This window comes from Trichomycterus rosablanca, chromosome 13 (assembly GCF_030014385.1).
Source record: "Trichomycterus rosablanca isolate fTriRos1 chromosome 13, fTriRos1.hap1, whole genome shotgun sequence".
Classification (NCBI taxonomy): domain Eukaryota; kingdom Metazoa; phylum Chordata; class Actinopteri; order Siluriformes; family Trichomycteridae; genus Trichomycterus; species Trichomycterus rosablanca.
In genome coordinates, this window is record NC_086000.1 from 19,438,304 (window position 1) to 19,464,515 (window position 26,212).

Sequence of the window (26,212 nt, forward strand, 5' to 3'; positions counted from 1 at the left end):
AAGTTCACTTGATTTCTAAAGTGTTTGAGATTTTGTTTATTTAGCCATTATTCAGATATAATCAACAGAATTATAATGATAGGATTTATAGTGAAATTCTGTTATTATGTGAAATTAACTACCAACATGATTCTGCATTATTTATTACACAAAATGTCTAATACTGAAGAAAATATTTTAAGTGTTTTGTTAAACAGACAGTCTGTTAGCTAAAAATTGTAAAAACAAAGGCTGCATCCCAGTGCACAGATGTAGTACAGCTGTATGTGGACTGGGATTTAATCAGAATCGAATTGTTTTATTATAAAAAACGTCTGTTGCTCTTGTTTAAAAATGTCAAATATTAACAGTATTTGACATGTTTTACTATAATTAAAACATCTGTAAATAATAACATGAAACTGTCTTGAACCCTGCCCTCCCCAAGCTGCTATTAAAGCACAGATCACTTTAAATTCTGTACATAAATATATCAAATATCATGCAATAATATTAATAATGATATTAATTACTACCTGTCACAATGTAAATACTCATTTTTCATATTTCTTGTTATTTTTAGCTTATTTTGTGCTGTACCGAGTTTTTTATATTTTATATTTGTTGTACTTTTTTCTAATATATTTTAATACTTTTATCCTACGTTTATTTTATTATTGCTGCTGATCTCACTGAGAGCTACCAAACGAAGTCTTGTTGTATAACTACAATGACAATAAAGTCTATCTATCTATCTATCTATCTATCTATCTATCTATCTATCTATCTATCTATCTATCTATCTATCAAAAGTAAAACATTAAGATTTTACTTTTATCTACCAATAACAAGAGCTAATGCAGTTAATTGGCATTTAGATAGCCACCTTGATATTACAGATGGTACGAGAACTAGGGTAAGAGTTGCATAACAACTTTCCAAAACAATGTTTTTCCTAAGTATTAAATATATTAAACAGTTTATTATTGTACATTCCTTATTTTTAATGGTTACTTTAATTTAGGATATATACAAATATACATACATGTTGTCCCCTGGCCAACAAGAGGACCACTTGAGCCGGCATCATACTGGGCAAAGACCTTTACATCATATGTGGTGCCAGGCTGGAGGTTGGGAATCATATAGCTAGTCACATCTCCAACAAACATCTCAGTGAAGCTATTAGTACCTGTAATATACAATAACAGTAGCTTTAATATCTTTGCTTGCTGGTAACAAGAAATTAATATGACTGACAGCACTATACACAGGTAGCTAAAAGATGTTAACTTACCTGCTAGTGCATAAGCTAGCCTGTAGCCATTGACCCTGGCAGGTGCAGGGTCCCAGGAAACACGGAAACGAGTGTACCACTCATCGGACACACGCAGGTTACGTGGCTCCATTAGCCCCACTAGGAATGAGACAAGAACCAGATTAAAAATGTGACTGGAAAATCAGTTTGTGAATTTTAATCTGCAGTTAACAAATACTTTGTTTGTACTTTTATTTGTGTATTTGTTGTATTGTATGTTATGGTCTAAATACATCTGTTTTAATCTTTTTGAACATGATGATGCTAATTATTATGAGTATTTTAATTATCTTTATTTTCATGCTAAAGCATGCAGTGGATATGTGCCCTGTAATGAGTGCATGCCAAGCGCAATTATAGAATAAAAAAAACACCCTCTTTGAGACAGATTTGAATTACATTTTATTTTTATCCTGTAGGCTTTGGAGGCAAGATTAGTTTGGTTATAGTTTTTAAATTTAGTATATCATTATGAATTAGTCTGTTAGAAATGTACATGTAGTTTTAGCATTAATGTATTAATTATAATAATTAATCAAAAGCTGTGTATGTCATTCACTGATGGTCTGTAACGCGTTACTTAGTAACGCGTTACTCTAATCTGACCACATTTTTCAGTAACGAGTAATCTAACGCGTTACTATTTCCAATCCAGTAATCAGATTAAAGTTACTTATCCAAGTTACTGTGCGTTACTATTTTTGTCATTTTCCTTAATGAAAAGATATTTTTGCTTTCTTCTTGGCAGGGGCGGAGCCAGGGGGTGGCCAGTGGTTGCCATGACCACCATAAAGTAATCTCCGGCCACCCCTCTGGCCCCCCCCACCACCGCTTTGCCGGCAATTTTTTGCACGCAGCATTTCTGCACGCAGGAGCAGCGCACCTCAGATGAGTAGTTCTTCACCAAATCAGTGCAGTAATACACTCAACATAAATGTCAACCACCAACACAATTACAGAAGTAGTACTATTTAGTAGTATTCGTGGCGCGCTACGAGTAAAAGCGCCAGCTGGCTCTGCGCATTCCAGTGTTGCCAGATTGGGCGATTATCCGCCAGATTGGGCGGATTATGTTGGAAAACAATTTAATAGCAGGTAAATAACACTTCTATTTAAAAGAAAATCTTCCGTTTTAAGAAGCTCCAGCATTGTAAAAGGCTATTAAAAGTAAAGTCAATTTTCAATGCTGATTTAGCGTAATAGTGTTGGTCAGTCTGTATCATATTCTTGAAAGAAAATTAAAATTTGTTTTCCATGCATTCACACTAGCATGTTCTGGGATTCAATTGAGTCTCATCAGTACACACAAGTTGGCAGCCAAATGATAAAGTATTGCAAAGGAATATCTTTGAAATATTCCGCATTATATAACTAATAAAGTAACTTGTAATCTAACTTAGTTACTTTTAAAATCAAGTAATCCATAAAGTAACTAAGTTACTTTTTAAAGGAGTAATCAGTAATCAGATTACTTTTTCAAGGTAACTATGCCATCACTGATGTCATTAGTACATACTGTAGACATTCTGTTGCCTGTCATTCATACCGAGATATTTTATTTTGATTTTCATGTATATGAAAATATTTAAAATATGTGTATGTTTAAGATTGTTGTTTACATGTATGTCCATTTTCAGACAGTTCTCCTCCAGGTCCATCTGGGTAAACAGCTGCCACAGTGATCCTATAAGGTGTGTCTGGCTGAAGGTTCTGCAAGATGACACTATTTCTGTTGCCAGGAACACTTGTCTATTCAGGATTTAAAAAGATAAAGAAAAGTAAAAAGAAAATGAATGTGAATTGCTCATCAGGTAAACAGAGTACACTAGGTTGTGTCATCACAGTAGGTTGCTTGTTTGCACTTACAAACTCCTCAATAGGGTCACCAGTGGTTGGTGCATAAGTGATGCGGTACTGCTGTACAGGTCCAGCTGCAGGTTCCCAGTTTACACTCAGAGTGCTTGTGGTGGGGTCGTACACCTTTATGTTCCTGGGACCACTGCGTGGTACTACAGTAAACAGTTGAAATGAGCAGTTACCTTTTAACAATCTGTCCTGGCTAGTTAAATCACCTGCAAGAGCAATGACTTACATGTTTTGCCATTATCATTCGCAGGGGAGCCCTCTCCATCAGCATAGACTGGAACCACCCCAACAGAGTATTCAGTGTCTGGTATCAGCTGCTCTAGCAGGGCAGTGTGGGTATTCCCTGGAACCAGGATCTGCAGGATGGAAATATATAAATGTCCTAAGTTCTGAGTGTAGGTATAAATAAGAACAATTAAGTTTAAAGGGTAGATGCATGTGCAAACTTATAAATCCCCTCAAGGCAGTACTTTTTATTTATGTTCACAGATCTGGATCTTAAAGTTTATTTTCCCTACAGTTAACAGCAGTAGCCAAGCGTGACTCTTAAATGTCAGCCCTCTATTACCCCCACCCGACACTGTATCATAAAGGCTTAGAATGCTTACTTTTCAGCAGTGTAATCAAGCTTATTTAGCTTAGTTTATTACTTATTTATATTTAATATGCAGAACGATTTTTGCTTGATACTTGATAAAAAAAATAGTTAATCAACGAGCTACGACAATGGGAAAGCAATCTGTGTTAATAGTTTATTAAATAGGCAAGAAAGTTAGTAAATTAGCTATTTAAATATTGTTTATATGGTTCTTTATACAACACAGTGTAACAGTGAATAGGCTATCTCTTTTAGTCTGCTGACATAATCTCACATCAGGAGTTATTCACAGTTGACCGTCCAATCTTCTGCCCCATAATTCTAGGACTGACCCTGTGGACTGTGTTATTTCACAAAATATGTTTTCAGTGTTTCAGTTTGAATGGAAACAGTGAATTTGTTTTAAAATAAATGTTTCAATGAGACTTGTGAACGAAATCTCTAAAGGCTAAATTTGTCAGGTTTTGTCAAGCATAATTGAACTGAGATGTAAAACTGGCTACGACACTGGAAAAACCATAATACTTCTCCTCTCTAATAAAAAAATGCATGGCTCCAGATAAGAGATGTACATCTGTTAGTAAAAGTGGAAAAACATGACTGTTCAAACCCTTTTATTCCCAAACTTTCTAATAAATCAGATTTGTGCCTAATGGTTCTCACAGATGTGGAGGTTCATGTTCATGTTCATGTGTCCGGTGGATGAAGTCATTTAATGGGCCTTTTAGCCTCCATTCTGTCTGATAAAGGTCATGGGAAAATGTGACAACATGCCATATATATAAACAATTCCATGTGTGTAAATCTGTTGATAGACCCATTTAGAAAGAAAAACAGTCTGAGTGAACCCATAACTTCTTAAGGGGCTTTAAATGTACAAAGACAGCATTCCAGACATTCGCTGTAAAACACATAGTACACCTGACTTACCGACTGAGGGGGTCGTGATTCTGTGACTGGGGCATAGACAACCCTGTACTCCTGTACATCCCCTGATGCAGGCTCCCAGCGCACATTTAGAGTGTTTGTAGTGGGGCTATGAACCTGGATGTTCCTTGCAGGGGAGCGTCCCACTGTGATAAAAGGCGGAAGGAGAGGGAAGAAAGAGTGAGGGATGTGAAGAAAAACAATTTAAGTACAGTGCATGACTAAAAACAATAAACCCGTTTAATAAAAGTACCCAAACATTACAATTATATGCAGTTGTAAAGTATCACCTTTCAGAACCATGGAGTTGTTTCTTTTCCTTATATAATGACATCCACTGGTCTGATAAGACTTTTGTGCTACAACACAACAATCTAAATAGTCCTGGGTCTTTATTTATTCTCTACCAAAGTTGACAGTATATTCAGCCATTAGTACCCAACTTCCATTCAGCAAACTAAGATTTGTCTGTCAGACTGCAATAGTAGTAAATCAGTCCAGAAAATATGTTTATACTGCTCCAGAATCTAATGCTCCAATGATGCCATAGAGCAGACACTTGGCATTTAACACAGCAATCTTATGCTTTTGTGTAGCCGCTTCTAAAAACCCAATCCATAAAGACCTTAATAATGAGCTCCTATGAGAATATTGTTTTTATGGCTGTCAGTACTTAATGCTGCAACTACAGACAATTGTATACCATACATGAATGATCAGATGCTCATCTTGCTTTGTGGGAGTATGTGGCTCAATTAAGCTTTTTTTTGCTAAAGGTGGTGATAGTATTGCATTAATGACTATTAAAAATAGCATTGTTATCACTTATGATGGTGCCACAGTCAAAGTCACCACTGTTCACACCTATTCTCTGACCAATGTTTGTCTATGGAACTGCAAAGCTATCAAGGCTGGTTCTTAATGTTCTCAACAGTCAATGAATCTGCCAAGGAATTCCTGTAAATGCAAGGCTGTTTAAAACCAAAAAAAGCCACTGTTGTGCCATAACAAAAAGATTTGTAGAAAGATGTCTCCGTCTTAAGAAGGATGGCTCTTTATATTCAATATTATGGTGACAGAACTTATGTGATGTAATCACAATATATAATGTATGTATGTCATGTAATCACAAACACCAATTATCAAATATGCTTAAATCCCCCCCCCCCCCCCCCCCCCCCCAAAATGCTGATGTTTATTAGAAATAAACATATTTCACTCACTAGCTTTGTGCAATGTTGGGATTCGTCAGTGTTCCCATTAGTTTACGGGCAGTAATGTTTTGGAATTTAGGACCCTCCGCTTTACCCAGTTCATTTGGTCATGTTCAGTTCATGGCTACGGCCTTGGTTTAGTAGCACAAACGTCAAACACTTAACGGCACATGGAAATCCCAGGTTTTATTTCTGTATAGTTTGATAAAGCTTATTTAAAGCTACAAGAATAAATTCCTTTCACTCTTTTTCTTCTGTTTATCTACATCACTGCCAAAAATGTTGATACAAAATCAAAGGCAAGTGCAGAAAAGTAACACACTTTAGGTAAATCCCAATTACAAAAACAGCAGCAAATCTGTCAACTGCACTTTGCATAAGGGCAATGTTTTGGTTGAAGGCAATAACAGAATGGCTGAAGTCCATTCTAAAGTGATTAGCTCTACAGAGGGGAATTTGAAGCAGGGACCACCCACAGAAGCCATTTGTTGGGTCATTCTAAAGTGATGACAAGCTTTCCTTTAGTGGAGAATTTGAAATGTTGATGGACATGTCAGACTTCTTACTTCTAAGATTCTTTTTTTCTAGATAAAAATGACTTTGGGTGATCATTTCTGCTGTTTAAATAATACTACATTTATACTTCTAGCCAGTAAGACATCTAACAGTAACACGCCTACAAACAATTTATAGTTTGTTTATTGTTTTTTTTTTTCTAATGCATTCTCTTACAACATAGCCTATCTACAATGAGCTAAGTAACTAGATAAAAAATAATAAACGTCATTTATTGTTTACAGTGTAATTAATTGTGTGAAACTTAAATGTAACTTAAATTTGAAATTTAAACTTAAATTAAAAAATAAAATTAACCTGCATCCCCCCCCCACACTCCTGACTGAGAGGGCCATAACTAACACATGACCTCTAACACATTTGCCTCTCTGACAAATGTGCAGTAGCTGCTTCTTTTAATCAGCACCAGGCGGGTTTATATGGAGATCCATATTCATGTCACACACCAATCGCTATTAACCCCTTGTCTTTGTTCAGGTGCCATCGACCAGACCAGCCTCTGGCCCTCTCTCCCCTTGACCAGACAATTATTGTCCATATTGGTACCTGGCAGGTTGATAGCACATTTGAAATTCTAGCTCATGAATTAAAAATGTGCCACCTGAGCACCCCCAAAACTGACTACTACATTTGACTAAAGGATGTCTTTAGAGTTGTCACTATCCACGTTAAACAGCAGATGAATGCTGCATCCCAATAAACAAACAGCAAACAAAACAGTATGTCAATAAAATCATTAGTTTTGTACCAATTTGTACCAACCTAACATACATGGGATCAGTCCGAGTGTTTATTAGATCAGTGTTTATTAGACATCGTGTACAAATGCCTCTTGTCAACAATGCTTTCTTATGTTCTTACATAATAATTCAAAAAGCATACTGTAATAATCTAGCTATATTAAGGTATAACTGCAGGTATAATAAGGTATAATAGCAAAATCTCCACCAAAAGACACTTTTCTATTGTTGGACATCACATATATGCCTCATATTTTCCAGATCCACTACCTATCATAAGATGTTAAGGCTGGCTGCAGACAAATCTATAACATAATGTTTAGTGCTGTATGTTTTACTGTTTCTCCTAATGTTCTTTTTAAATGGTTTATTTCTTATAAAATAATCTTATCAGGTTTTGCGCGATATGAATTTGTGCTCTGTCTTGTGTTCATCCTTTGCTTTGTAACTGTTGTTGTTAAGACCTTCTGGGCCACCAGTGTTTATGTTTACGGAAGGAGATTACTCATGAATTCCCTAACCCCTGCACAACCACTTCCACAGAACAAGTCCAAACAGGCCATAAACTGGGTCGAGACACATGTAATGGACTTGTCAACACTCAACACAACATTCCTTTTCTTAAAATATATTTAGTAAAGCTGACTCATTCTGAGGTTGTATTATTAAAAGCCCAGTTAAAAAGCCTACTAGGCATGCTTTAAAGTGTTTTAACCGATGCTAAACAGCCATATTAATTATATACTGTACAATTACGCTATAACAGCTGGGAAAGATTTATATACTTACGTGTCTTTCCATTCTCAGTGAGACGTTTGCCCTCTCCAGCTGCATACACTGGCACTACAGTGACAGCATACACAGTGTCAGATTGAAGATTCTTTAAGGCTGTGTTAAATGTGTTTCCAGAGACTTGAACCTGAAAATAAAAAGGATTTGCAGTCTTTGTCAAATGAATTCATGGTAGTGACAATATGAGTAGTTTTTGCATGCCTTTGTTTTTAATAGAAAGAGAATAGGAAAAAATGGTGTGGGCTTGTACCATGTCCTCTGGTCCTCCTGGCGCAGGCCGATAGTAGATTTTGTACTGGCGTACGTTGCCCTCAGCTGGCTCCCACTTTACTTTTAGGGAGCTGGTGGTGGGATCAGTAACTTGAAGGTTTCGCACTCCTCCAAGTGGCACTAGGGAAAATATGACTTACAGTTGTAACAGAATACAATACAAACAACTGATCGTTCAGGGTCTTGCTAAATGGCAATGGTGTGGCTTGCACCAGTGACCTTCTGGATACTAGGCCTTAAGTGCAGAATATGTATTAATTTAAGATCACTCATTTTGAGAAACACTGAATGAGAAAGATGCAGGTCACTTACATGTCTTCCCTTGACCAGAGAGTTCCTTGGCCTCTCCAGATGCATATACAGCTGACACCTTAATGGTGTAGGGGGTGTCGGGTGTCAGTTTCTGCAGAGTAATGGTGTTCTTTCTCCCACCGATCTGTGTCTGTATTGGAAAAGGTGAGAGTCACCTAAAAACTGGGAATAACTGTTCATTTGTTAAAGGTAGTATTGAGGAGGTTAATCTTAGCAGTTGCCACGTAACTTATCTAAGCAACTTAATAGATTCAGCAAGCTTTGGATAAGTTTAGAAGATTGAGATGGTGTTTCCCACAGCCAAATGTATCTGTAAACTGTAAAGGAGCAGTGCACAAAGCTACAGTACAAACATCTTGTATGTAAAACACATGGCTTTGTTTAAACCACCAAAGCTTTGATGAAAGCATTGTATTAAATAAATGATCTGGTCTGGATCTTAAGATCTACAAAATCCAACATCTGCTGAGACAATTTCAGGGTGTGCTGAAAAGGTGTGCTCATCCCTTTATCACCAACTATTACTCCTCTGCATTTCTCATGGCTTGGTAGCAGACAAAGTCAATATAATTCTCAAGACTCCCTGAACACGGCCATGCAAATTTTCAAATTTGTTGTAAAAAAAACAAAACTGCTACAGACTGGGTAAACCCAAAGCATTCACAGCTGGCCCCTACTTTTAGTTTTCCAGCAATGTTTCAGCAGTTCATCTGCTCATGATTGCAGTGTTGCAGTTAATGAATAATAGCTTAATCTTGACATGAAAGCTTTCATCTAATCTTAAAAAGAAATCCCAGATTCCAGACTGAACTCAACTTAAAGTCTGAATCATCAAGTATGGTTACAAAAATGGCTTTGTTTCAGGTTCATTTGGCTAAAATTAGTTTTTACCTAATAGTAAAAGTAAAAACAACTGTAACAATCAGTTATACCGGCGCCGATGTCTGAGTTTGTTGGAACCACATTATTTTACTTTTTAAGTCTTGTTTATCATTTTATTATTCATTTATTCATCTTTCCTAGCTGATCGTCTTGTTAAGGTCAAAGTGCAAAGCCTATCTTGGACTAGACACCCCGGCCAGGGTAGAGGTTAACCTCAGGGCAACACTTATTAGAGACATTTATTAAGTAACCTTTTTACTATAAACCTACCTTCAGTATCAACCTAAAAACAACAAACAAAGAGAGTGCATGACTAGCTCTCTAAAGACAAACAGATCAAACTTAAGTTACCAGAGCTGTGCAACACCAACACAGTCTGCTATACCATAAAGTCTATACACAAAAGGTTTGGATTGCCATATAAGTAAATTAGACAACTTGTTTTAAAGGTGTGGCCTAGACCAGGACTAAATGGAGAGGTGTTTACTAAAATCACTGAGCACTCTACCCAAGAAAAAAACGACAACCTTAAAAGCACCAACTACTTGCAGGATCAACTCTGTAATCTGAATCAGCCACCCTAAAAAATGCTGGGATTTGGAGACCACACACATATCTAGTGATGTATCTTTTGAAGTTCTTACATCACCACCTCTAAATGCTTTACTTATGTAGTTCATTTAAATTAATGCTGGTTAATTAAGGGCACATACTGTATATCAATATATCAGTGCAATTACAGAATATAATGAAATAAGGTGATTCACCGATTGCGTCCTGCCTCCAGCAGTAGGTACATGTGTGATTCTGTAGTTCTGTACTTTGCCTGGAGCATGATCCCATTTCACCGTAAGGGAGGTGGTGGTAGCATTAAACACTTGTAGGTTCTGAGGAGGACCACTGGGCTCTGTGGAGAAAAAGTGGGGTTTGTTCCTGCATGCCTTATGATAATGATAGACTTACATTATTAAGTTTGCCAGATCAAAGCACTCACCAGGTGTTGTTATCTTTGATACTAAAAAAAGAAAGATGAAAGAAGGAGTAGGATATGTGAACATAATATTTTGACAAGGACAACACATTTATCCTTGTATGAAGTAGTCTTTAATGATAATAACATGAGAAAACGATTTTTCATATCTTACATGTGCGCTCACGTCCCAGGAGATCCTCGCTCTCTGATTCATCAGGGTAAATAGCAGTGACTGAAACTTCATATAGCGTGTCTGGGTCGAGGTTCTGCAAGAGATGACTGGTCTCCTCGCTGCTCAAAATATCCTATAAGTGGGAAAAACAAGAAATGTTCAAAGTCAATAAACAACATACATAGTTCTAGCAGTTCTATCATCTTTTTATATTAAGATTCATACATCCACATAGTTGTTCTCGCCAGACTTGGTCCAGGCAATACGATACAGTGCAACATCAGGGGCACCGTGGTCCCAGTGGGCCCTAAAACTAGTCTGTGTCAAATCAGTGAACCTCAGATTCTTTGGAGAAGGTACAGAATCTAGAAAGTAAGACAGTCAGTAAAAAAAAGTCGTTTCTTTGGATAAAAGTAATTAAAAGCTGAAATTAATTCTAAATAATTTGAATTATATTTTCCAGAAATGTTGTGTAAACCTAATATTGTATTTCTAGGATTTTACCTGTGACGGCTTGATTAAGCATTGGGTTGACAGTTCCAGAATCGTACACTGGGGTGACAGCCACATCATATTCGGTTTGTGATTTTAGATTATCAAGGTCCATCGTCGTTACATCTCCATCCACTTCAATCTACAAATAAAACACTTAAAGCTTAATAAAAAAGGAAACAGTAACATTTTAATGAGAAAAAAAAATACAATATTAAATATATACAGTAGGTTCAAAGTCTAAATATGTAGACTATCGAATAACTACTGAACTTGTTTTCAGCATTTAAGCAGATGCTTTTATCCAAAGCGACTTTCAGTTGTGACAGTATACAATCGAAGCAATTGAGGGTTAAGAGCCTTGCTCAAGAACCCAACAGTGGCAACGTGGCAGTGGTGAGGCTTGAACCGGCAACTTTCTGATTACTAGACCAAAACCTTAACCACTAGGCTACAGCTAGGCTACATTTAATTCTAATACGTATTTGGTTCTGTAATCTCAAGACAAATATTGGTATTAGAATTTCAAATTAGCTCAGTGATTTTCAATGTGGCACTTTCACAGGAAGACACTTTTCCTACACAAAAAACCTTCCAAAAAACCTACCTTAAAAAGCTGCCCACAAGCTTAAATTACCTTAAACAATTCCAATAAGCATGGAAGAACTCAGTCCTATCAAATTTCGTATGATTAAAAGTGTTGAATGTAAAACAAGCCTGAATGCTAACTTTTATTAAAAAGGTAACAAAATAATGGGGGTGATTTTGGGTGTTTATTCTTCTCAGAGTCCTTCAAAAGCTGTGCTTATTCCTTTTTATAAAACGTCATTAAAAAACTGTTTCTGGATCAAAAATTCAAAGTTATAAGGCAAGAGAAAACAGAGAAATCAATTTAAAGCTAAGCCCTCTCAAAGTGAAAGAAGCGCTTCCTCTTCAACACTTAATCCTGAGCTCCTAATTCGACACTGTCCCCCTACCTATTAGTTAAAAGACTTTCCTGCATTTTTGGTGCAGCTTTCATTTGGGCCTCAGTCGGCATGAGTGTGTTTACTTCATCCTTCTATTTCAGGACTAGGAGTTACAGGTTGGGCTGTGATTTATACCACAGGATGTAGAATGCTTCTGTGGTTGCTAGACAAAGCAAAAAGTCCAGCAATAAAACATCTGAAAAAGCAGGGACGTTCCAAGAGGGACATATTTGCTGCAAGCCATTCAGATGATCGGATTCAATGTTGGCCTTAGACTGGATGTCAGATCTTGACAAAATGTTGGACATTTTCCCACAGCAAGGATTGATCCTACATCATAAGTTTGGAACTTCTGGACAATACTTCCAATTGAGTCTTTAGGAATGTTCATAGTCTTGGAAATCTTCTTATACCCATTGCCAGCTTAGTACAACGAAATGATCTTCTCATAGTGTTTGTTTGGTGCCCTAAACATCAGATTACCTCTTTAGACTCTCCATCCTCAGGTTTGTAAGTAATGATGTATTTGCGTACAAGACCAGGCGCTGCATCCCAGTTCAGCAGCATGGTGCTGTGAGTCACATCTGATATTCTCAGCTCACCAGCTGGAGGAAGTGGCACTACAGGGGGAGTAGAAACAAACAAAAAACACACAAACGAACAAGCATTAAAAATCTCAAGGCAAAGGCAGGCATCCCTGCTTGCAGCTAGCATGCTCTAGGACCACCTACGGGTCACCCCCTGATCAGTGAGAGGGTCGATGGCCTTTTCGCCTCGAAGGGCGAAGAGCCTGACGTTGTAGGCTGTGTTGGGGCGAAGCTTCTTCAGCTGTACATCTGTAACTCCTGCTTTCACACGCATCTGTAAATGTAACCACATCAACAGTCAGCCTTGATGATTACTACAAAGCAGTTAAGGGATCACTCCAACAGAATTAATATGGATAAGGGATGCATCGATTTAATAACAGGTATCATAAACAGAGCCTGAACTGTACAGGTGAATGACAAATAAACAAGACTAGTAAGCAGTTGAAAGTACAAAGGATGGTTTATTGTTGGTGCATGGATGGCAAGAGTTTTATTAGTGCCACACACTCAATAATAGGGGGAGTACATGTGTGGCAAACACTATAAGACTAGGAGGAATAATCCCTTCAGTTAGGGGTCTAGTGGCTTGGTAATGCTGTGAAGGGGGGTCAATTTGTCCAGTTGAGCACATAATTAATATGATGAGACATTTCCAAACTGATGTAGGTGGTCTCTTCTAGAAAGATAATAAGCCTAGGTCCTCTTGCAGGATCTACATAATTACAAAAATATCTATTTTATAATTTTAATATAATGTAATTATTACCATACAGCCTTCAGAGTCATTGATCACCTGAGAGATTTTTGACAAGGCTATATCTATTATCATTAAAACATTAATTGAGGTAAATATCTTTTGGAAGAATTAGTTTTTCCCTCTATTACAGTCTCAGAGAATTGTAGAATTGACCGCATGTTGCATTTAAGCTGTTCTGCTGGCTTGTGGTGATTGAGCACCTTAAAACATAAAACATTTTCTTTTTATTTGTCACCATCTGTACAATTGTTAAATGACATGAAGTTTCTGCATGTAAAATATGACCTATACTATCATAAACCCTTCAGGTTACTTGACAATAATAGCATGTAGAATCAGTTTATTGCATCGTTCCATACTCAGAGTTCTCATGATGGTGTTTCATTTAAAAAAGGGATCAGTGCATGGCAGTTTAAGATACATGGTACTTCAGTTTATAGTCCACTTTATCAGATTTAACACATAATTATAACTTTTAATGTGTTACAAGTTTGTGGGTGGATTCAGAGCAAGGACAACTCCAAAACATGCAGCAATGTGACCTTTCAAGAATGCAGTTCAAATTGCAGTTTAAAATTAATTCTCAAGTACAAGCATGTCTGTGTACCTTTAGATCTTTAAAACTAATTAGAGGTACGGAATTTGATATCTGGAACAGGCCAGCAGATTTTTTTTACTGTACGTTATTATATCATAACAGGCAGCTTCTCTGAGCTTGAGCACACTATGGTTGCTTTAGCAAGGATTTTTGGCCACTTTTAGAAAATGCGCTTCTATGTATGTTGATAAGCACAATGAGTATGGATAAGTGCAAATCTAGTGAACTGACGCTCAGGCTGTAAGAGATCTTTTTGCCACTGGATTTTATAGTTCCGGATGTAAGCTGACAACTATAATTAGTTTCCAATCCATTACTAATCTGCCTAAACAGTTTCAAGAATGTTGACACTTGGTCATGTCCAAGTACGTTCCATCAAAACATCTACTGTTAAAAGGAAACAGTAATTTTTAAGGTAGCAATTTTAAACTGAGGCTTCTTCTGTTAAAATATCCCTGAGCACCTACACTGTATTTTTTATAACATATATTTTTCAGCTCCCAGTGTGTACTCAAATTATTTGTTTTTTTATTAAGTAAATAACAGAACTAATACCAGAATACAATGCCTGCTTGGACAGCCTGTTGAAGTTGACAGTGGAAAAGCAGCTAAAGCCAATGCTGAAATTCACTGAGGCGCAGATCATACCTTTTGCTCCTTGGATGGTTCAGTGGCGTTTATAGCCGAGTAAACCAGCATGTAGCCTTCAGCTCCTTTAGCTGCCTCCCATTTCACCTGCATGGTGGTGGAGCCAACTTTGTAGATGTTCATTCTCCTTACGCCAGTTAATGGCACTACAAAGAGGAAGACGTCTTGTCTCTCTTTTTTATGATCTCCCTGTTCATCTGTCTACACTTTGAGGCCAGAGTGAGCAAACCAGGCTGGCGTGTTATGATAAAAATGGGTGGGAGCCATGGAGGAAAAGGATGGATGAAATGGATTTGACATACTCACATGATGGGTAATAAGAATGATGAATGATGAGAGCCAAACAGCACGCATTGATAACGTACACATATGCCAACACAACTATTCAGGCTGCACAGTGATATGAAAACAACAGCAATCAAACACAGAAGGCAGGAAATAACCAATGAAACATTGCTGTGCCATGCAGCACATGCTGTATACAGTCATAACGCTAATGGCTCTGTGAAGGGAATGGTGATGATTAGTGGTGATGGTCAAATATTCAAAATGCAAAACAAGCACAGAAGCACATTCACATTTAACAGCACAGCTTTTTATAGCATTGATTTTACATTTAGATTATACATAATATCAAGACACCAAAGCAAACCCATTTGCTCAGTAAGAATTAAGCTGCCAGTGATTTGACTTTAAAGGAATAATCCACCCTGAGTGACTTTCACGTGCACTTCTTTTTTGTTAAACCATCTTTTATTGGCTTTTTGTTCTACTTTAACCTCTGATACCAACCATTTCTACACTTGGTGACCAGCAAACTCAAAGCTCTGGAAACTTCAGATGTCATTAAAGTGGAATCTTATTATTTAGATGTAAAGTAAATTGTACATATTCAATAGATTTTGTACAAGATAATAATAATAATAGTATTAATAATAATAATTACTGTGCCAACCCATCAACTTAAAAGCCAAATCTTGTTCCTCAGCCTTTTGTCCCGTTTTTCGGTTACGGGGTCGGCATTTCCGGCTTCTTCCCTTTTTAGGGGTCGCCGGCGGGATTTGGCACAGTTTTTACGCCGGATGCCCTTCCTGACACAACCCTCCCTATTTATCCAGGCTTGGGACTGGCACTACAATGCACTGGTCAGTGCATCCCAGCGGCTAGGTAACTATGGGACAATTCAGTGTCTCCAATTAGCCTAGTGGCATGTTTTTGGACTGTGGGAGGAAACCGGAGCACCCGGAGGAAACCCACGCAGACACGGGGAGAACATGCAAACTCCGCACAGAAAGGACCTGGACCACCCCACCCGGGGATCGAACCCAGGACCTTTTCGCTGTGAGGCGACAGTGCTACCCACTTAGCCACCGTGCCGCCCATCAACTTAAAAGCCAAATGTGCTAGATAAAGGCTAAAAGAATCAATACAACTCTGCCTCTGCCCTAAATCATGCAAATATTAGCAGTACCATGAGAGGAAAAAAAGTGTTCCAAAACAAAGAAGAAAAAGAATATTGCAATACAATGTTAAATATTTTCAAGTGGAATTTTCCTTTAAATAGTCACCACCTGACAGCATTTCAAATCCAGATTTTCTCTAGCATATAATATTACAATAAAATGGTTTAGAATGTACACCTTATGACTAAAAGTATGTGGACAACTGACCATGAGCTTAAATGACATCCTATTGTAAAATTAATAGTTGCCCTATCCCCCCCTTGTGACTTTTAACAGCCACCACTCTTCTGGGAAGGGCTTTTCACAAGATTTTGGAGTGTGTTTGTGTGAATTTGAGCCAATTAAAAGCAAAAAAGAGCATTTTAAGGTCAAGTACTGCTGTTGGACGAGTCAAATCAGGGTTCTACACATGGCTCTTACTGTTCATAGGGTCACAGTCATGCTGGAAAAGGAAAGAGACTTTTCCAAACTTGTTAGCAATGGATGTAGCTAAACATCTGCACTCAATAATTACGTGATTTGTCCACATATGGTCATACAGTGTATACAGTGACGCCTGGACTGTATTAGGAGAGGGTTTAACAAGGCTGTTTAAGCATCTGCATACACTCCATGGGAATAAAATTTAATAAGCATTACTAAGCTCAATGCGATTTGCTTTGGCAATAAACACCATTTAATAAAAGAGGTAGAGAATGTCAAAGCCTTAACACTTGAATCAGATGTGAAAGAAGGTCAGTAAGTTTATATTCTACACATCTGAATACATTCAGCAGAGTTTAAGAATCCAATTAACAAACGTCTTTTAATTATATATTTAGATTAATATAAAGTAATAGTAATAATTTATAAATAGTGTTAAGGCTTTGGCCCAATTTATATCAAGGTGAAATTTAACTTTGCACTTACATGTGGTTTCTGTGCCTATAAGAGGCTCACTGCTGTCCTCTCCAACCACTGAATAAACGTTCACTATATATTCAGTCAATGGATCCAGACCGTCCAGCAATGCTGTGGTCACAGTCCCATCCACAAACATCTGTAACAGGGGGTGCAAAAAGAGGAATCTAAAGCATGTACTGTCAGTGCAGTGGCATTACCCAGAGTAAGTAAGTAAGTAAGTAAGTAAGTAAGTAAGTAAATAAATACTAACAATAGTAATAAAAATATCAGTGTGAAAACGAGTTTAATGTAACACAGAATGAATGGAAATATTGGAATAGAAACTAAAAATATTGGAAATATTGGAAAACGTTTCAGTGGAAATAGTCACACTTAATTCACAATCCCATCGACCACTGTGTGTAATCTAAAGTTCAATCTAAATGATTTCAGACAGAAAACTGGTCACAGTAAATTTTACATGTTCAAGAGTCTGGGCCAGTGCTCTGGTATTCATTTAAAGCTGCTTTATAGAAAAACCAATGCTCTGATGTGGACAAGTGGAAACTATTTTCCTGAAAGAGAACAAATGTTCTGTGCATGAAACCAAATGGGCAGAAGTGAAAGAGAAAAGACCAGTACATGTGCCATTGATGACTAGACATCATAAGATATGGTTTTATAATTAAATACACACATTTTTTTGGATTAAAGAGGATTTGAATTCAAAGATACTTGTGTTACCTGCTTGTAGAAGTAAAATGTTACACAAATAAAATCTTATAACAGTAAAGTGCTATTGAACCATGTGAAATGTGTCAGTTGTATAAATTACAGATTTGTCTAAACTAAACCATGCCTAAAAAGGACAAAAATCAATTAAAATTAATATGAAATCCACACTTTAAGCAAGATGTAGCCATACAGGAGGTAAAGCCCATAAAGCAATACAGGTATTTACTGCTCTCCTTTGTATAGTAGGCTGTATAAATGCTACAGCTATGCTACACTGCACATTGACAGAATGATGCCGCAAGGTTTAAATACTTCTGCTTTTTTGCATTATTATCATTTACAATTGGCCAGATCCATCAAAGTAAAAATGTTTCTCAGTTCAGTCATCTTACCTCCCTTTCTTAAGCAGCCGGGTTCACTTTGTGCTCATTGATATTCCTTAAACTGCTAAATCCCAGCCTGATGGATTTAATAAAAATACTTTAACCTTTTTTTTTTCACTGTATATACTTTGGAGAGGACTGTGATACCTGTTGAGTCTGTCCTCCAGAGACTGGCACGTATTCAAGACGGAACTTTTCAACAGGGCCCTCAGGGCCAGTCCAGGTAGCACGGAAGGAGTGGTGGGTCACATCAGAGGTCACCAGGTCAGTGGGGGATGCCGGTCCTCCTAATGAATGGGGGGCAATGGTGACACTTTAACATTTGACCCCTTTTAAAGTCTTACATATACAGAAACAGATTATCTTGCAAAGAGTTCTCTTTGTTTTGCCTAAATACATTAGAGTTTTCCAGTTTTCCCTGCTTAGTTCTGTGAACTTTGACTCATATCTGGAGCTGCTAAAAGGGATGGTTACTCTTTACAAATAGCAGCTTAGTTTTCCATGAGGCTCTGACACAAAATTAACCTCCATTGCTTTAAAAATACATATAATATATATAATTGATCTATACACCCCATCTCCAGAATAGTAAGGATATAAGTTGGTATAAGTTGCATTAGTGCCAACAGCATGGATGTTTTGTATATCACACTTAGGTGTGTATTGGGATTTTAAAAAGACATATGCTGCCATCAAGGAAATATCTTATCCCAAAAAAATCATGATTACTTCAGCAACTCAATGCCAGGCCTCATTCTGCTCACGCTAGAATGTGTGGAACAGTGTGGCTTTGTAAACACGGGAGCATGTCTGCTTCACTGGCCTGGCTGCAGTCCAGATCTGGCTTGTAATAAAAATGTATGATGCATAATGCAGAGGAGTATAGAGTAATGGTGACTGTTGAGCAGTTGGAGCCTCGTTTAATCATGTATTCATGTATGTAATATATACATGCATAAATCATGTATTAATCATGTATTAATGTATTAATCAAGAATAGTCATTTGCGACAATAAGTATCCTCAGTTCCCAACCTTTTTTGAGTGTGTTGCAGGCATCAAACTCTAAATTTGTCCATGTTTACAAAATACAATTAAGTTTTCTTTGTACTTTTGTCAGTTAATAAAGATTTAAGAGAATTAACAAATCATAGATTGAAGTGAATTTTACAAAAAGACACCTGTCCAAGATAAGTGTTTCTCAATTTACCCTCGTGTTTTTCTAAGATTTAATCATATGTGCAGCAATTTCTTTAATTATTAAAATAATTTACAAGGGTTTATCTTGATCAGCAAAAGTCATCATGACTCTTTTCCTCCAAGATCACAAAAACAGGTTCCCTACAGCCACAAGGGCTGTTGTGCCTTTAACCTTTAAACAGTGTCCACCTTCACTGTGTGAATTATTACACATGCCCTTAGATTTACCTGGACCCTTGACGCTCTTACAGAGGTTGTCTGTAAGCTCATCAACAATATCCAACAGGAAAGAGAAGTCAGCCACATTGTACATATGGATTTCATCAGGATCAGTGGCAATAGAGCGCAACTCGTTCTCATCAGCATTCTTCACACCTACAAACCACAGAAACAAGAACATCAACCTTTTTGGGTAAACTTATATAGGCCATTTATAATATCTAAGAAAAGACTAGATTATTATTAATCTAACTTAAAGATGCTGCCCAGACAAAACTCAATTCCAAATAAATCATGATGAAAGCAGTTATAACTATATAACACCGTGTTTAAAGTAAGTGTTCTTACCAATAGCATAGAGCTCAACACCACTGTCACGCAGGTTCTGAGAGTTGGCAATAATGTCGTCCTGGGATTTGCCATCAGTGACGAGAACACCAATTTTTCTGGAGTTTGGACGCATGCCCACATTAGCTCTGAAATTGTTTTGCAGGATATAGTTCAAGGCAAGACCTGTGGAAAAGAAAATATATGAATTATTAATGTCAGGTGATTATGACAAGGCTAAATTTAATGTGATCAGTCCATTACAAGCTTAATGAATAAATATGATGTTAGACATCAGTGTTTCTCAGCATATTTAAAATATACCTTAATAGATTAATGGGCTGGTGGTGGATGTTTTAATGTATGTTTGTCATACATACTCATCAGACTTATGCTTCAAATATAGAGGTATGTAATATATTGAATATTATTGATATGACCTCACTATTATAAGAAATTCTCGTTTCTTTGAACAAATTAATTAGTCAAATAAGTGGAAATTAAATGTGCTAACATATCCTTGGGACGGGTGACCATGGAAGACCTATGTGCAGGCAACTCTGAATATATGCTGTATGTATAATATATGATATATAGTGATTAAATAAAGCAATCCAGAGCATGCATTGAAACAAAAACTATTAAGAACTGGATGGTGTGATGTTAAGAAACATAATTTAAAGAGAAGAAACTGGGATAATAATTTGTTCTGTATAAATGCAATCAATTACATATTATACTTCAGTAAAACAATTTGGTCTATGCTTTAAATTTAATTACAGTAGCTAATTAAACTTGATACATTACCGCAACTTATTCCCCTTTGCTATCTAAATATGTTTATTATGTGCAGTTACAAAAAACATTACAGCATATGCATAATATCAAACCAGTTTTTAATTATATATGTAAATAATTATGTATTATATATGTATGATGTACAATAAAAGATGAGAGACACTAAATATAACATAAGACAAAATATGATAATGAAAGTATGACACAAGTCTGTATTGACATTTTGGAATGTGGGATAAGCTTATAAAATACCTGTCAATGTGTTTCCTCCTTTGTAAGGCAAATTGGCCACAGCATCCAACAGTGATTCTCTAGTTCTGTGGGCATTCAGATGCCATTCAGTCTTTGGATCGCCACTATATTGGGCTAAACCTGTTTAAAAAAATAACATTACATTTTTTGTGCCTCTGAACAAGGATTTAAATCTGCAGCATAACCAAAAAGGTCTTACCAATCTGGACACGATCTGGGCCGATGTCAAAAACGCCCACCATGCGAGCAATGAATGCTCTAATGGTTTTAAAATTTAGACGACCAATACTCCAGGAGCCATCAATCAGCAGGACGATATCAGCCTGGGCGTTGGTTTTACACATTACATCTGAGCAGGTAAATGATACAGAAGTTAAAAGGGGAATAAATAGCAATGCAGTAACAATTTCTATCCAAGCTGAGATCAGAATAACAGAAGACACTTTTGAGGTGAAGTAAGAGAATATGTTGTAAGAAAATTTACATAAATACACACAGCACAGTGGCTTTGGGAAATAATAAAAGACCACAGCAACAAAACAAAACAGTGGTTTATTAATAATGTCTGTACATTTCACATACAAAGATATATTACATATCACATCAGAAATTATTTGGAACATTAAAGATCAATCAGGACTTTAAGACTTTAGGTTTCTGTAGACTCCATCATTAACAGAGAGACTTGCTTTGTCAATCTGAACCACATTTCCACATTGGTGTTGACATCTCCTGCTCAGAGAAAAACAAGCTCAAACACAAAACAAGCAATGTGATTTGACTTACCAATCTGCACCACATTTCCTCACCTAAACCCCCCTAACATCAACTGACACTGACTGGTGCTTATAAAAATAAACATTAAACAAGCTCATACTAACACCATATAATAATATTTTAGTCACCCAATCAAGATAAAAGCATATAGCCTGGGGATAGAAGTAGCTTATATTTTAAAAGTTGTAAAAGACGCCCTGGAGGTTTACACATTGAACATTACATGGATGTACCAGTACCAGCTAAACAAATGTTTATTACCTAAACACTTGCACAGCTCAACCAGCACAGTAAATGGTTTAAAGAATTACAAATGCCTGATAATACCACATATGTCAACAACAACCTGTTACATTATTACCTCAAATTGTTGACAGTCCATTCATCTGATGGAATCAACGAATAATACAAATTTGGCTTTAAGCAATTTAGTATTTCAGATTTTTTTATTTCATTTTAGAATTTTAATATGTGCAAACACAAGATATTATTTAAATGCATGATTTAAATAACAAATCACGTATCCAACAGTTACATACAGCACATAATCTTAATGTTGTATATCATGTGCTATAATCTATTACTAAAGCAAATGTAAATGAAAGAACGCCATGTAACAAATTTGATAAGTTTACTATGAACTATATAATTTAAACTATACACTAAGCTAAACTATATTATTATTATAAACAATACATTTTAAATAGGACCAAGACATTTTATAGGAGAACGTCAGATTAGTGGTCTGTCACCTACCACTTAAGTTAGACAATGCAGCACAGCATTTATTAGACGTATAAATGTCAGAACGATTTACAAATAAGTTTGTGTTTAGGATTAGGGTAATTAGAAGCCTAAACCTTAACTGAGAGGAGATGCTGCAACATGAACAGGCAATAAATTCTAGAATGTTCAAAAATCTCTCTTTATTTATGAGCAAGCCTGAGCAACAACCACAAGATAAGTAACTTCTGCCTGAGCAGGTTCTATAAGTCATTAAATACAAGGTCAAAACTGTTCCAAGCCTGGACTTTAAATAGTCTAGTAAAGACCTACAATGAACTTGGATTAAAATCAGACCAGATGTTGTAAGGTTTTAAGTTCCAAATTCCACAGGGCTCACAAACAAACCAAATAATCCACGTATGTACTTATATAAATAAAATGTATACAGTATAAATAAAACAGAAGTATTTGTGTCAGTTAGGAGCTATGCAGTACGAAAATATAAGCAAATTTTAAGAAGAACTAAGGATTTCTCAATCTATTTTATCTTCCTCCCCAGTTTGTGAGGCCAGTGAAACGCAGCCACTGGATCTGCTCCCCATTAGGAGCCGCATTCCAGACCATGTGCACAAAACAGAAGATTTTTTCTTGTTGCACACACCACACACACACACACACACACACACACACACACACACACAGGGATGAGATACAGCAATACCTGGGCAGGTTTGTGTTACATCCACTCTCAAACCTAGAAGCAGGCTAAGACAAAGTGACCATATGGAATAGTCATACTTTACTCATCATGTGTAGTGATTCATCTGTCTATATGTGCAGACAGTCTCTGTCTGTCTAACTAACTAGAATAACAATGCTAGTCACACTATGCTTTAAACAATGCTTTAAAATATGTACAGACAAAACTGCCAGTGTCTCGGTTATACTCATTATTCACATCATACTGCTTCAGGCCTTTAAAGTCACAGGGAAGACAAATGGTCTACTCAAAGAGCTTGTAGAAAGTTTCTAGATGATATCTACATGTATTTTGCAATGGGCTGTAAAGTGAGCAAGTAAGATTGCAGGAATTTTGGCATCCATCAAAAAACAAATGAATGTTTATTGTTGGTGTGTTGCCATATTTGAATAAGGAGATTCTTTTAACTGGGGAAATCATGTCTTACACCACAAGTTACATTTACATACTTAATATGTATTGTGTCATTTAAATACCTGTGGTGGTGTATACATTTGTCACAAATCACAGGACAATAAGCAACTGTCTATAAACACATGATATAAGAACCTTAATAAATATGTGCCTGTTTCTGTAATTGTTTCATTTTTATACAACTACTTTTTAATACTACTCTTAAAAAAGCCTTTCACAAATATGAGCCTTTAAATGTTATATTTATTTTATTATTATTTGTATATAATAAAACTTTTGAGACCTAAATCCTATTGTGAATATGTGAATTGTACAGAAAAGTGACATAAATGTTATTATCACCTGAGTAGTTAAAGCAGTTAAAAGAGCTATGAAACATACAACCAAATATTAGGTGTGATCTATCTGTATTTTAAACCTGGCAGATCAGGTCACATTTTCAGAAAACCAGCCAGCTAAACTTTGTTTCCAAGGTCTGAACTACATCAATTATGTAAAGACTGGGTGGAAATGCTACCTGGAGCCCTAATGGGTGGGGTTGCTGGCTCATCAGAAAGGGTTGTCTTTTCTTCTCCAGCCAGGGGCATACTCTCTCCACCATCAAACACTCCAGATACATTCACAGTGTACTTGGTTCCAGCTCTGCGGTAAAAAAGAAGCTTTGCTTTCATTCAAGCCAAGAACTCTTAACTGTCTTTTTATCAATCGAACAAATATAGATAAAAACTAAATAAATAAATAAACAGAGATGTAAAAAGATCTCTTACCTGAGCTCCTCCAAAACTACAGTATTGTCAAATGGACCGACCGTGAGTTCTCCCAAGTCTATATCATTCCCAATAGGATGGAATGTCACTTTATAGCCTTTTACATCTCCTGGTGCAGGGTCCCATGATACCCTGAAACTGGTTTTAGTGGGCTCAGATGTTTGCAAGTTTCTTGGACTTTTATATGGTGACACTGGAAAAAAGAAAAGATGCAAACTAAGGAAATACTGACCAAACATGTTGATAAAATATTAAATAACATTTAAAAACATCTGAATATTATTTAGGTTAAATATATGCTACAGGGCAGTGGTAGCTCAGCAGATAAGGTACTGGACCGTGCCATGTTTCCACTGTTGGACCACTGAGCCCTTAACCCTGAAATGCTTGCATTGCATTGGTAACAATTGAAAGTTGCTTTGAATAAAAGTCTATATATATACAGTAGACCCTTGACTTACAAATTTAATTGGTTCCGAAGGGCTGTTCTTAAGTCAAAATGTTTGTTAGTTAAACCTATTTTTCACATAAGAAATAATGTAAATAGAATTATAGAATTAATCCGTGCCAGACCTCCCAAACCACCCCCTTACCTAACCTTTCTAATGTCTTAAATGGTCTTTTTTGTTATAAATACAAGTATCTTTTCCCTTAATCCTAAATTATAGAATAGACATTACTGTAATAATCAATAATAAACAACAATACACAGTAGTACTGTACATAAAACACCATATTTCAGTACAGTATGTGTGCTTTACTATACACCATAATAAATTTCCTTCTTTTTTTTATAAAATGTATCTACAAGAAACAACAATAACTCTCATATTTCTTTATTATTTCCTACTTTATTTCAATAGTATTAGTATAGTATAGTGTATTTTCTAGGTGTAATTGCACGAAAGAAAGAATACTTTACTCAGCGATTTCCTTCTTCTCTCTCACTAACTGTCCCCTCTGTCTGATACACAGTGACAGCTACTGGCAGGAGTAATTATACAACAACAAATAGTAATAGATTTGTTTATTTTCTCAGCACTACGCTTCCTCTGCACCTTCTTTGAGGCCATTTTAATATTGAATTTTACAAAATATAAAGAAAACACCAAAAAAACACTGTCCGCTGTCCGAATGTTTGCTCACTGTATATATATAGAGAGAGACGGTCGGAGTTAACTTGTTCGTGACGTCACGTGTTTCGCGAATTTCGGTACGTAATCCGAAATTTGTTTGTACGTTGTAAAAGATCATTCGTAACCCAAAATGTTCATATGGTAAACCGTTCGGAACTCAAGGGTCCACTGTATATATAACACAAAATTGAAATATGGTATATTAAATGACACTTTCTTACATGTGGTTCCCACTCCTTGCCTTGCTTTTCCATCTCCATTCCTGTACACTGGAACCACTACAATCTCATAGGTGGTAATGGGCTGTAGACGACGCAGGACAACCGTTGTAGTGCCACCTTGGGTTTTGGTGACCAATGGCCGTGCTGCATCTTGAAGCTTATAAGTCACCCTGTAATTAAGAACGTTGCCCGGCGCTGGCTTCCATGTTGCCCGCATGCTCTTTTCTGTCTCCTCACTCACAGCAATCGCTCTGGCTGAGGCTGAAACTAGGGAAAAATCAAAAGGTAATTACTATTTCATTTTTTTACATAATTAGTCCAGCATTTGACAAAAGCATTCATATAAAATGAACAAAGCTTTCATCTTCTGCTGTCTTTCTAGTCAAAACATGTGCCAAGGTTCTCACCGTCCAGCTGCATTGCTAAGCCTAGTGAGAACAGACAGGCTGTGCTTTAAGCCAAACCTGGACATTTTAAGTCT

At 36.6% G+C, this 26,212-nt stretch overlaps 1 protein-coding gene across 1 annotated transcript in view; it reads right to left on the bottom strand.

Annotated features, from left to right (window-relative positions):
- Positions 1–26,212, bottom strand: part of col12a1a (collagen, type XII, alpha 1a) — a 71,207-nt gene that overhangs the window by 24,996 nt on the left and 19,999 nt on the right. Inside the window, exons 14-39 of the mRNA XM_063007941.1 lie at positions 25,732–25,998; positions 24,375–24,567; positions 24,125–24,249; positions 21,130–21,279; positions 20,931–21,050; positions 19,902–20,066; positions 19,563–19,709; positions 18,283–18,422; positions 17,045–17,174; positions 14,673–14,818; positions 12,811–12,940; positions 12,563–12,699; positions 11,124–11,253; positions 10,845–10,984; positions 10,620–10,752; positions 10,469–10,489; positions 10,242–10,381; positions 8,593–8,722; positions 8,261–8,400; positions 8,008–8,137; positions 4,692–4,834; positions 3,390–3,519; positions 3,164–3,306; positions 2,917–3,046; positions 1,277–1,396; positions 1,025–1,171 (exon numbers count right to left, since the gene is read on the bottom strand). Of these exons, the coding sequence (XP_062864011.1) occupies positions 1,025–1,171; positions 1,277–1,396; positions 2,917–3,046; positions 3,164–3,306; positions 3,390–3,519; positions 4,692–4,834; positions 8,008–8,137; positions 8,261–8,400; positions 8,593–8,722; positions 10,242–10,381; positions 10,469–10,489; positions 10,620–10,752; positions 10,845–10,984; positions 11,124–11,253; positions 12,563–12,699; positions 12,811–12,940; positions 14,673–14,818; positions 17,045–17,174; positions 18,283–18,422; positions 19,563–19,709; positions 19,902–20,066; positions 20,931–21,050; positions 21,130–21,279; positions 24,125–24,249; positions 24,375–24,567; positions 25,732–25,998 (3,627 nt within the window). The remainder of the gene's footprint in view (positions 1–1,024; positions 1,172–1,276; positions 1,397–2,916; positions 3,047–3,163; positions 3,307–3,389; positions 3,520–4,691; positions 4,835–8,007; positions 8,138–8,260; positions 8,401–8,592; positions 8,723–10,241; positions 10,382–10,468; positions 10,490–10,619; positions 10,753–10,844; positions 10,985–11,123; positions 11,254–12,562; positions 12,700–12,810; positions 12,941–14,672; positions 14,819–17,044; positions 17,175–18,282; positions 18,423–19,562; positions 19,710–19,901; positions 20,067–20,930; positions 21,051–21,129; positions 21,280–24,124; positions 24,250–24,374; positions 24,568–25,731; positions 25,999–26,212) is intronic.